Source organism: Martes martes, assembly GCF_963455335.1.
Source record: "Martes martes genome assembly, chromosome: 1".
In the NCBI taxonomy this organism is placed as follows: Eukaryota; Metazoa; Chordata; class Mammalia; order Carnivora; family Mustelidae; genus Martes; species Martes martes.
This window is the reverse complement of record NC_137888.1, coordinates 151,336,278-151,349,716: the sequence shown is the minus strand read 5'-3', so window position 1 is coordinate 151,349,716 and position 13,439 is coordinate 151,336,278. Positions and strand designations below refer to the sequence as shown.

Here is a 13,439-nt window from a genome sequence, read left to right as displayed (position 1 = left end):
CTGATATTTTCAAAGGGTTATCTGTGTCCGCATTTAACATTCACAAACTCAATCTGCCAGGCTACATTCAATTCAATTCATTCTCAAGAATGAAGAAAAGTTAACACAAATCCACAAATAGAAAAGTAGTCATTTCTTTTCCTCTATTAAATGGTTTTTTAAAAGTTATTTACAGGGTGAGAGATTTAAGTGGGGCAGGTCCATGGCAAAAGAGAGGAGGAGGGAGGGGAACCAAGTGGGGATGAGTGGGGGCAGGGAGGGGCCTGAGCAACAGGAATGTGGATGAGTGTGGTGCGGGAGACATCTTCCAGGGATCCCTGGGATCCCTAAGAGCTGGCCTTCCTAAAAGCACTCCCCTGTCATCAACATTAAGGTAAGATAAGAAACCTTTGAGGGGCACCTGGGTGGCTTAGTGGGTTAAAGCCTCTGCCTTCGGCTCAGGTCATGATCCCAGCCTGCCTCCTCCTCTCTCTCTCTCTCTGCCTGCCTCTCCATTTACTTGTGATCTCTGTCTGTCAAATAAATAAATAAAATCTTTTAAAAAAAAAAAAGAAACCTTTGATAATCACACCATGCCAGTGGACAGGATCCCTTCCCAGAATACTTAAAAACCACGAGGAAAAACCTCAAGAGGAAAAGCCACATTTAAAGTGAGTTACCTTGTTACTCACAAGGTAACAGGAACAAAAGTACAATAAATGCTTTCAAAGATTTCTTGGTGGATCCCACTGCTTCACATTCCTCAGGATGCTGCCAACACTGAGGCGCTCAGGGGTTCCTCCACCAGCACAATCTGCCCACCTCCAGCTTTTCATATAGAAGCTGTCTATCTTGACTAGTGCTTTTCCTTTAGCCACCTCAGAAAGAGATCTACCTCAGAGAAGATCAAACGTCTTACTCCCTAAGAATCCTGCCCCAGCAGACAGCATTCACTATATTCCAAAGACTAATGGTACTCATAATTTTTTCCTTTTGCCCATTCCCTAAGATATCTTTAGCAAAGAAAGTGCTTAGGAATAAAAGATAATTACAAAAGCTTTTGCTATTACAAGGGGAAATGTTTATAAAGTTGGTAGCATTAATTTTTTAAGCCTGACTTTATGTTTCATGTGTGTGAAATTTTATGGTACAGCTAAGATGAAGAGACAAGGAAACTCTGTGGCATTGTAACTCCCTTCCCTCCCAACACACACCTCACAGTCCCATTCAGTGCATTTTGTTCAAAATTAAGTTTTCCACGGTTCACGCACATACCTCAATGAGCTCGTCTCTCTGTCGAAGGCCTTCTTTAAGTTCATCCATCTTGTGCTGCAGCACACTACACATATGTTTCTGCCTTTCTAACTCCTGTTAATAAACAAATGATACAGCTTATACAGCTAAAAGCACACAACAAACTGGCACGTCTACAATACACTAATACTGAGGCTAAGACTGACCTCCAGAAACACACTTGGACTTCCCATGCATAGTAAACTTAGAAAAATTGTTTCTATGGAAAGGTTCAGAAAATTAACATTTTTCATCTCCTAGGAATATATATCTAGAAAACCCAGACTAATTAATGGCAAAATTACTAAGAACAATGAGAAGACTTAATAAAGTAACATGTTATAAAATTAATATATAAAATCCAATAATCTTCATAAATATAAATAAAATACAGAGAGAAAATATAATAAACACAATATCAAAAAATAAAAATTTAAAAAATACATGTGTAAACTTATAAGAAATACCCAAAATTAATATGAGGAAAATCATATAAAATATTCCTGAGGGACAGAGAAGTAGGACTAAATAGAAAGGCATATTATCTTGGATAAGAAGACTTAGTATCATAAAAATGTCAGTTCTCCCCCAAATTAATCTATACATTTAATGCTGTCCAAATAAAAATACCACTAGGCTTTTTTTTCTCATCAGAACTTGAAAAATTGATTATAAAGTTTATTTGGAAGAAAAACACAAGAAAAAACAGCCAGAAAAAAAAAATACCCGTAAAGAAGAAAGCTAGCCTTACTAGACATAAGGCCTATATAATTAAAACAATGTTTGTAAGGGCTTATGAATACAGATGAAAGGTGCAGAAGAGAAAACCCAGAAATACACCCAGTTACATGTGCAAATATTTTAAGCAAAAACAAAGCAAAATGATCATCTCCAATCAATCAGAAAAAATAATAGTTTTATGTTAGTGAGGCTGGAATAACTGGATATCCAAATGGAAAAAGGAAATTGGAAGCACACCTCACAGTATACACCAGGACAAATTTCAAATGGATTAGCAGTATATGGAAAGAAGGGGGGAAAAAAAGAGAAAAGGAAAGAAGGGTACAGTTACTAGAGAAAAAAATGATAACCAAAGAGTAGGAAAAAATGTTACTAAAAAGTGACCTAAAAATCCACCAGCAAGGAAGGGAAAGGGGTAATAAGTTAGACTATATAGAAACTCTTGAATGGCAAAAGGCACTCTAAGCAAAGTAAGCCTTTTTTTCAAAAAGAAAAAATAATACTATATAGAAAAATAGTCTAAAGAAATGGACAGTTCACAGAAAAAGAAACAGAAATCACTCTAAATATAAAAAGATGATCATAGGGGCACCTGGGTGGGCTCAGGGGGTTAAGCCTCTGCCTTCGGCTCGGGTCATGATCTCAGGGTCCTGGGATTGAGCCCCGCATCGGGTTCTCTGCTCAGTGGGGAGCCTGCTTCCTCCTCTCTCTCTCTCCCTGCCTCTCTGCCTACCTGTGATCTCTCTGTCTGTCAGATAAATAAATAAATTCTTTAAAAAAAAAAAAAAAAGATGATCATAGTAAAAGAACAATAAATTAAAACCGTATGTCTCACTTAAACACTAGTCGAAGTCCAAAAACTTGACAACGTATTCAGGAAAATACTATCGGGAAGGAAATAGGCCCTCTCATATATTTTAGTAGGAATCCAAAATGGTATAACTACTACAAAGGGGAATCACAGTATCCAGCAGAATGACCATGCCTTTTGACCCAATGAACCCACTTCGATGACTCACCTAGCTCTCCCGGCAAAAAAGCAGAAAGACTTATGTGGTGCATCATTTTTGCAGGACTATTTTTAACAGCAAAAGACTGTGAACAATTCTGATGCCTATTAATCGGGAGCTGGTAGAACATGCACATGCACACATGCACACCACGGGATCCCGATGTAGTAATGCCAAAGAATGAAGAAGACCCACAGTCACAAGGCGATAAAGAGCAAGGTGTGGACTAGTATTTATTGTGTGCTACTGTCTTCTAAGAAAGGGGGGATAAAAAGATGTATTTGTATATACTTTTTTTCAAATAGCAAAATATATCTATCTTAAGTTAAAAAATAGAAGGCTAAAGCATTTAATTAAAAAATCCCCTCAAGAAAGAGAGATGAACAGAGATGGAAGATTGACTTCTTTGATATATTTTCTTTGTTCATTTGACTTCAGATATATGTTAAGTATCTTATGTAATTATAAAACACAATTAAATTCAAAAAGCAATTCCTGACGGAAGCAACCAAGTGTCCACAGACAGATGATCAGATATACAAAATGTGGTATATACATACACCGGAATATTATTCAGGAAGGAAATTCTGACACACACTACAACACAATATGGATAAACCTTGAAAGCATTATATGAAGTGTAATAAGACAGTCACAAAAAGTCAAAAACTGTATGATTTCACTTCTATGAGATCCCTAGAGTAGCCAAACTCAAGAGAGAGAGAAAGTAGAATGGTGTTTGCCAAGAGTTGGGTGGGAGGGCAGGAATTGTTATTTAATGAGTACAGAGTTCTGCAAGATGAGAAAGTTCCCATTGCACAACAATGTGAATATACTTGATACCACTGAACTGTCTGCTGTAACACCTTAAAACGGGTAAGATGGTAAATTCTGTTATACTTTTTATCATAATTAAAAGCAAAAATAATCTAAAGATAAACATTCTTAAAGCAGGGCGCCTGGGTGGCTCAGTTGGTTAAGCAACTGCCTTCGGCTCAGGTCATGATCCCAGAGTCCTGGGTTCAAGCCGTGCATTGGGCCCCCTGCTTAGTGGGGAGCCTGCTTCTCCCTCTCCCTCCGCTGCTCTACCTGCTTTTGTCTCTCACTCTTTCTGTCAAATAAATAAATAAGATCTTTTTTAAAATAAATAAACAAAAAAATTTAAAGCAATTCCTAAGTATTGAAAATAAAATGCACTGAGTCTAATTATATATCCAGTTAGCAGCATAAGCACACAGAAACTATTTTGAGTAACTTTTAAAAACAATGGTTGGACTATACATAGTATAGCAGCAAAATAACAACCAACCAGAACAAAACAAAAAACTTTTAACTATTTTCAGTAATTATATCATTTGTGGAGACATTGGTATTGCTATTCTGAGCACTGTGGGATAGAGCAAAGAGAACAGAATATAACATAATTACTATCATCCCCAGTGACTTTGAGAACTAGCAGTGGGAAAACGGAGATATAGATATGTAAAACAGCATAAGGAAAAATGCCAGAGTCCTGAACGTGAACGTGAACTACCAGAATAAACTCATAATATATTTTGACTTTAAAAACAAAAAAGTACCCCACATAAATATTTCCCTGATACACCCACTAAGAAACTCTTTATAAACAGTGATGATCTCGGTGGCAAGAGCTCTCCAGCACCCATACCGCCCCACTAAAAGAACCAAGGCTCCTTGGACGAACAACTCCAGGTCTGGAGCAGGAAATGTACCAGATGAGCCTGGAACACTTTCTTGTGCTAGACAGAATTCATCCAAAAACAAACAAACAAAGAAACACAAAAAAATCATGTCAAAATTACTTGGAAATCAACCTGAACACGTTCATATTACTTAAAGGTTGAACAATCTGAAAATCAAAAGAATAAAAGCTAGGGGCGCCTGGGTGGCTCAGTCATTAAGCGTCTGCCTTCAGCTCAGGTCACGATCTCAGGGTCCTGGGATAGAGCTCCACATGGGGCTCCTTGCTCAGCAGGTAGCCTGTTTCTCCCTCTCCCACTTTCCCTGCTTGTGTTCCCTATCTCACTATATTTCTCTCTGTCAAATAAATAAATAAAATCTTTAAAAAAATAAAATAAAATAAAAATTTAAAAAAATAAAAGCAAACATGAATTCAAATCATCAAATGCTGGTATTCTTGACTTCATAATGGTATTTTTAAAAAAATTTTTAAGTTGTATCTGATAAGGGACTTGTATCTAGAATATATAAACTCTTACAACCAATAATAATTTTAAAAATCTAATTTTAAAATAGGCAAAAAAAAGAGCCACCTGGATGGTTCAGTCAGTTAAGTGTCTGCCTTCAGCTCAGAGCATGATCTCAGGATCCTGGGATGGAGTCCCATATCAGGCTCCCTGCTCAGTAGGGAGTCTGCTTCTCCCTTTCCCTCTGTTCCTCCCCCTGCTAGTGCTCTCTCTCTCACTCTCTTTCTCTCAAAAAAATAATAAAATAAAATAAAATTTTTTAAAATAGCAATAAAAAATAAAAATAGGCAAAAGATCTGAATAGCTATTTCTCCAAGGGAGATATATGAAGCATATGAAAATATACCCATAATTATTAGTATTCAGGAAAATGCAAATCAAAACCACAGCTGCTAAGAAGGTTGTAAAAAGAAAAAAAGTCAGACAATAGTAAGTGTTGGTGAGGGTGTGGTGAAATCAGAACTCACATACACTGCTAGTGGGAACGTGAAATGGTGCAGCCACTGTGGAAAATGGCCTGGCATTCCTCAAATGGTTCAATATAGAGCTGCCATATGATCCAGCAACTAACTCCCTTCCCAGGTACACACTTAACAGAAAGGACAACATACGTCCACACAAAGATTTATACACCAATGTTTACAGAAGCGTTATTCATCACAGCATGTGCATCAGCACACGAATGAAAAACAAAATGTGGTATACCCACCGAATGGGAGAGTATTGGGCCATAAAAAGTAATGAGGTAGTGACCCACACTACAATACAGATGAACATCCAAAATAGTTAAGCTAAATAAAAGAAGCCAGTCTAAAAAGCCAACCTCATATTCTGTGACTCCACCGACTGTAAGTTTAGAATGGGGAAATTACTACAGAGACAGAAAGCAGACGAGTTACTGAGGGCTAAGGGGGCAGGAGACAGAGCAATGACAGCTAAAGGATACAGGGCCTCTTTCTGGCACAACCACAGTACTCTAAAACTAACTGGGATGGCTGCACATAATGTGAATATATAAAAGCCCCTGAATTGTACTTTTAAACAGATGAAGTAGATGGTATGTAAATTTTATCTTCAATCCATTTTAAAATAATACAAGAAATATAAAACAGTAATGATAAAATTAGTATATCCCATTTTGCAACTCCTGATCAACTAACAGATCGAAGCATCTAGCAACAGCACTGTAAAAAGAAAGAGCCACACATCAAGGCCTCCTGCCAGATGATAACCCATAACCCGTGAAGTAGAATTGCCAAAAATGCTGCACCTTTGTTTGGTTAAGCCTCTAAACCTCATTACCTGTTTACAGAAAAGACAGAGGAAAAGGGAACACAGTAAAGACACCACAGGGATGAAATAGCAAATTCCCTAAGGCTGTCGGAAACTGTTAAGACAAGCAATCCGGTGTCTTTGACATACAAATTGCAAGGGAGGGAAAAAAAAAAAAGAGACATGAAGGGAAAGCTATAAACACAAAGAAATTTAAAAGACACGACAACTAATTTCAACTTATGAAACTTATCTGGATCCTCAGGGGTTTTTTCTGGTTTTTTTGTTTTGTTTTGGTTTGGTTTGTTTTTTTGTGTTGTTGTTTTTGATTCTAAGTGTAAAAAAGAAAACCACTTAGGACATTTGAGACAACTGAAATTTTAACAATGGTTAGATATGTAGTATGAAGGAATTATTCTTAATTTTTTAGATTTTTTTCTATCGTTTAGAGAGTCTTACCTAAACTCTTTTTAAATATGAGGTACTCAGGGGTGCCTGGGTGGCTCTGTTGGTTAAGCATCTGCCTTCGGCTCAGGTCATGATCCTGGCGTCCCAGGATTGAGCCCTACATCGGGCTCCCTGCTCAGCAGCAGTCTGCTTCTCCCTCTCCCTCTGCTCCTTCCTGGCTCGTGCTCACTCATTCTCACTCTCTCAAATAAATAAACAAAAATCTTCTTTAAAAAATATGAGTTACTGAGGTCTTACCTCAAAGAACAGGAGTGGGGGAAGTAGATGGACAAAATTGGCCATGGGTTGATGGCTGGGGGTAGATGATGGCTTTAGGAGGGTTCAGAATAGTCTGCTATTTTCTGTATTTTTAAAAACTCTAGGGGCGCCTGGGTGGCTCAGTGGGTTAAGCCCTCTACCTTCGGCTCAGGTCATGATCTCGGGGTCCTGGGATCAAGCCCCGCATCGGCTCTCTGCTTAGCAGGGAGCCTGCTTACCCCTCTCTCTCTGCCTGCCTCTCTACCTACTTGTGATCTCTGTCAAATAAATAAATAAAATCTCTAAAATAAATAATAAAATAAAAACTCTAATAAAACATGTCTTTAAGATCTCAGATAAGCTTTAAAAAAAGGAAAAGAAAAAGAATCCACTACTAAAATAAATAGCTATTAAGAAAATACTATACTTGAGACACCCCTAACCAGGCATTCATTCGTCCCCAGAGTAGGTACAGAGACAATATTTAAGATGTGGTTATTATAATCCCAGCAGGAAGCACTGAAGACATTTTGAAAAATTGTATTAATACCATTGTTGTTATAATTGAATGGTCCTTCTCTACCCTTTCCTTCTGAGCTATAATAAAACATACCTGAGTGCCTGACCTCTCTGTAGGTCTCTGAAAGTGAATATTCTACTGCATGAGGCAGTATCCATAGGGGTACCTGGGTGGCTCAGCCAGTTGAGCAGCCAAGTCTTGGCTGACTTGTTACAAGTGCTGAGCCCACACTGACATACCATTATCACCCAAAGTCCAGTTTACATTAAGGCTTGCTCTTGGTATTATATATTCTATGGGTTTTGACAAAAATAATGTATCCACTCATATAGTATCATTCAGAATACTATCACTGCCCTAAAAACCCTCTATATTCTGTCTATTCATCCTTTCTTCCCCGAAGCCCTTGACAAACACTTCCAAACACTTTTTAAATCTGATCAAAACAGACTGGAATGAGCACTTTCAGTCCTCAAGGAAAAAAATCCCCATTAGAGTCTACAGTATTAATACCAATCCCTTTAAGGTTTTTCTCCCTTCAGATTACTGATGTTTCTAACAATTCACCAATGCATACTTCCTAAATTGTTTTCTGGGCTTTTTATTTCTGCAACGTAGTCACAATTCATTTTTCTGGCAGTACTATCCTTTTGTCCTCTGCTTGGAATGACATCAACACTTTAAAAAGTCCAAATCCAATAAGAGAACCCAATTTGTTTTCTGCAGTTGTCAAAGGGCAAATCTGAACCTTGCACAGTGCCTTTTATTTTCCATCTGCACATTTTAACAATGTAACATACAAACCTCTAAAGAAAACATCTGTTGACTTCTGACCTATGTCTCCATCCTGCTGTTTTTAAATAACTGATTAATAACTTTTCTCCCATCATTTAGAAAACAGATTATCTTGAAAAATGATAGAAAAGAAAAAAGTGAACCATCTCACTGAAAGTCTTCAGAGCTTTGTGGCATTCCAGCCAGTTAAAACAGGAAGAAATAAATAATTCATTGTAATTATCCCAATTAAGAGATAGCAAATAAAGATAAAACTTGAGTTGTATTCTATCTTCAGAAAATGAAGGAGGCCATAAGATTTTCCTTAAGAGAATTAAGTAGATTTTATAAAAATTTAAAAAGGAAAATATTTTAAGACCTGAGAGCTCATGTTTGTCAACTTCCATGGATCAATCCATTTCAACTGAAGTTTCAGTTCTAGGTATGACGCACTCGTCCATTAAGCCCAGCATCCCCGAAATGGCAGGTTCTAATTTTCTGACCCAGAGAAAAGGATGATACAAGACGCACAATTACCTTTGATTTTTCTTCATTTTCTCTATAAAATTCTGCCATCTGTTCCTCCTGTTCTTCAATAACATCTTTGAGGGTGTCTACCTGGTAGATCAAATTGTTCTTCTCATTGTCTAACTGTGCGTTGGAAACCATGGCTTTCTTGTATTTTTCTTCCACTTCGGACAAAGACTCCTAAATGAAAGTCACAGCCATCAGCCTGATATCTAAAATATGTTCATTGTTTATATGCAGTACAACAAGAAATATAGCACTGGCACAAACACATGAAAATGCATTTTTGCAAAATGCAAGCGGCTGGGTGAACACCTGGTTTAGTAACATGCACATGAAACAGAGGATGATCATAAGCCAATTATGCCAGGATAAAAACTTTATATGCTCTCTGCAATCCAAGAAAACAAAATCAAGCAGCAGTGCAGCCTCTGAAAGAAGAAAAGGTATGCAGACCACATATATTTGTGAAGAGTCATTAAATGAAAAAGCATCAGTGTTTTCAGAAATGTTACTCTTGTTTTTAACAACAAGCTGTTTGATATTCAGAATGCAATGATAGAACAAAATACAACCTCTCTTCACACAAGTAAACTTTATTCTCATTTGAATTTTGCTACTTTCCAGACATCTGTTTTCAGTACTTTCTTATTCTGTATAATAATGCTAATGTAAAGGCATAAGCATTTTATCTAACAATTATTCAAATTCTGGTCATTCTTACATAAGCAAGCAATACAAAAATGATTTTAAAAAGAGCAAAAACAACAAAAAGAGCAATAACAAAATGCCTGAACTTTTATCTAATTCAGACTTTTCTGCTTAAAACAGCTTACACATCTATTTTTTGACAAGTCTATTTTTTAATAACTATCTAATTTGGTTTGATTACTACTATCTAATTTGGTAGATTATTACTACCTACTAACAGTTTTTAAGGCTAAAAAGAAAAACATTTTGGAGCACCTGTGTGCATCTGCCTTCGGCTCAGGTTGTGATCCCAGGGTCTTGGGATCGAGCCCCACATCGGGGTCCCTGCTCAGTGGAGAGCCTGCTTCTCCCTCTCCTTCTGCCCCTACCTCCTGCTTATGCTCTCTCTCGCTCTTGCTCTCTCTCACTCTAACTCAAATGAATAAAATCTTAAAAGAAAAAGCATTTCACGTTAAAAAAAACTCATTACTTTTAGAAATAAATTTTAAAAATACTAATGTTTGTATCAGCATGGATGGGACAGGACTGGGGGAGATTATGCTGAGTGAAGTAAGTCAAGCAGAGAGTCGATTATCATATGGTTTTGCTTATTTGTGGAGCATAAGGAATAACACGGAGGACATGGGGAGATAGAGAGGAGAAGTGAGTTAGGTGAAATCGGAGGGGGAGATGAACCATGAAGAGACTGTGGACTCTGAGAAACAAACTGAGGGTTTTGGAGGGGGTGCTGGGAGGATGGGTGAGCCTGGTGGTGGGTATTATGGAGGACACGTATTGCACAGAACACTGTGTGTGGTGGACAAACAATGAATCTTAGAACACTGAAAAAATAAAATTAAATTAAAAAAATACTAATGTAAATGTTCAACAAACCAAGATCAAAGATATAGAACTGACAGTCCAAAACCCTTACATCTGTGATCAACTGACTCTTGACAAAGATACCCAAACAACTCAATGGGAAAGGAATAGTTTTTCAACAAATGGTGTTGGGACAGGATATCCACATGCAAAAGAATAAAGTGGATTCCTATATCACACTGTACACAAAAATAACTCAAAATGGATCAGAGACCTAAATGCAGGAGCTAAAATTCTAAAATTCTTCAAAGAAAACAGCACTAAATCTTCATGAGCCTGGAGAAGACAGGAGAAGGTAGGTTTCCTAGATACAGTACCAAAACTACTATCAATGGAAGACTTCATCAAAATTAAAACCTTTGGGGCGCCTGAGTGGCTCAGTGGGTTAAGCCGCTGCCTTCGGCTCGGGTCATGATCTCAGGGTCCTGGGATCGAGTCCCGCATCGGGCTCTCTGCTCAGCGGGGAGCCTGCTTCCCTCTCTCTCTCTCTGCCTGCCTCTCTGCCTACTTGTGATCTCTGTCTGTCAAATAAATAAATAAAAAAAAAAAATCTTAAAAAAATTAAAACCTTTGTGGCACAAACAGTACCATCAAGAAAGCATTTAAAAAAAAAAAAAAAAAAAGGACAACCCACACAATGGGGGAGAATATTTGTAAATCTTGTATCTGATTAGGGACTTGTACCCAAAATATATAAAGAACTCATAACAACATAATAAAAAGACAAGAATTCAATTTAAAAATGGGTGAGGATCTGAATAGAAATTTCTCCAAACAGGATATGCAAATGGCCAATATGTGCATGAAGATGGTCACAACATTGTTAATAATTAGAAATGCACATCAGAACCACAATGAGAGGGGTGCCTGGGCGGCTCAGTGGGTTGGGCCTCTGCCTTCAGCTCGGATTGTGATCTCAGGGTCCTGGGATCAAGTCCCACATCAGGCTCTGCTCAGAGGGCAGCCTGCCCCCCCCCCCGCCTGCCTCTCTGCCTACTTGTGATCTCTCTCTGTCAAATAAATAAAATCTTAAAAAAAAAAATCTTAAAAAATCTTAAAAAAAAATAAAAACCAAATGAGATGCAATGTCAGACTTACTTTGATGGCAATAATTAAAAAAAAAACAGAAACAATATTAACAAGTGTTGGTGAGGATGTGGAAAAACTAGAAGCCTCATACATTGTTGGGGAGAATGCAAAATACTGCAGCTGCTTTGGAAAACAGTTTGACAATTCCTCAAAATGTTAAATATATTGTTACCCTATGACCCAGTGATTGTCTTCCTAGGTATCTATCTAGGAGAAATGAAAAGGTATGTCCATACAAAAATGTGTACACAAATGTTCATAGCAACATTCTTCATAACAGCCAAAAACTGGAAACAGCCTAAATGTCCATCCACTGACACATAAGCAAAATGCGGTAAATCCATACATTGCAATAGTAACCAGTTGTGACAGATAGATAGACAGAGAGACAGAAAGGACAGAAGAAAGGAAGGAAGGAAGGAAGGAAAAAAGGAAGGAAGGTTGTTACAATGTGGATGAATCTTGAAAACATTATACCAACTGAAGCAAATCACAAAAGACTACATATTATATGATTCCATTTATATGAAATGTCCAGAATAGGCAAATCCACAGGGACAGAAAGTAGATTAGTGGTTACCCAGGGCTGGGTGTGGAAGAGGAAGAGGAAGGGTGAGGAATGACTGCTAATTAGTACAGGGTTTCTTTCTAGGGTAATGAAAGCATTCTAAAACAGGGTTGCGGTGATGATTGTGCAACACTGTGACTATGCGAAAAACCACTTGAATGGTGTACACTTTAAATGGGTAAATTTTACAATATGTGAAGTATATCTCCGTAAGGATACACACACGGTAAGAATGCTTCACAAACCAGGGCTGTATTAATAGGCAACATTTATACCATGATTGGGAACAAATATAACCCAAATAAAAAATAGAAGCAAAGTCACTGTATAATGGTTTAAATATAGTGGGATCCTAATATAATACAGAATTTAGAATGATTCTGATCCCCTGAGAGGGGCTAGTAGCATTAAAAAAAAAAAAGTCTTCCTCACAGCTCAGTCCCACAGAAGATGAGACATAACTGCATGAACATCAGAATCTTAGATAGTTTCACAATAGATGCAAAAACACAATATTTAACAATACATTTGACATAGCAGTTATGGCATGTACCTTCTTTGAACAACAGACCGTGGAAGATGGTTTTAAATTTATGTCAAGGTAGTTTTAATTATTTCAATCTAGCTTACATAGTGGTATCTATTAGGAATTAGTTTTACTTAAATGTGTCTAAGGCAGTGATTTTGCAACGTAGACTCTAGACTAGAAGCAACAGCATTAGGGTAAACATGCAAATTTTCAACCACATCCCAGACCCACTGAATGAGAAAATCCTGGAGTAGGGTCTGGCACCCTGTGATTTAACAAAACCCCAGTGGTTCCGCATGAAGGCTAAAATGAGGAAAAGCACCCCAAAGACTGCCTCACTTAATCAAGAACAATGTCACAAGCCATGACCCAGTATCCTTTTTTAATAGGATACATTCACACCATTGCGTTTGATCACCGATCAGACCATTTTTTAAACAATTTTTCTTCCACTTAAAAGTCATTTCAAGGATAAATATAACCTGAAGTCAAGCTCAATTATATGGTGACCAGGAATTTTGAAAAGGTGGGGGGTTGGGGAAAAAAACGGAGGTGTGGGTAGGATGGATGAAACAGACAAGGAGATTAAGAGTACACGTATCATGATGAGCACTGGATAATGTAGAGAATT

At 37.5% G+C, this 13,439-nt stretch overlaps 1 protein-coding gene across 3 annotated transcripts in view; it reads right to left on the bottom strand.

Moving 5' to 3' along the window:
• The window catches only part of LRRFIP2 (LRR binding FLII interacting protein 2), a 106,296-nt gene that overhangs the window by 17,110 nt on the left and 75,747 nt on the right, over positions 1–13,439 (bottom strand). For all 3 annotated transcript variants that reach the window (XM_080807398.1, XM_080807397.1, XM_080807396.1), the window contains 2 exons: positions 9,060–9,230; positions 1,255–1,347 (listed from right to left, as the gene is read on the bottom strand). In XM_080807398.1, the coding sequence (XP_080663524.1) occupies positions 1,255–1,347; positions 9,060–9,230 (264 nt within the window). The remainder of the gene's footprint in view (positions 1–1,254; positions 1,348–9,059; positions 9,231–13,439) is intronic.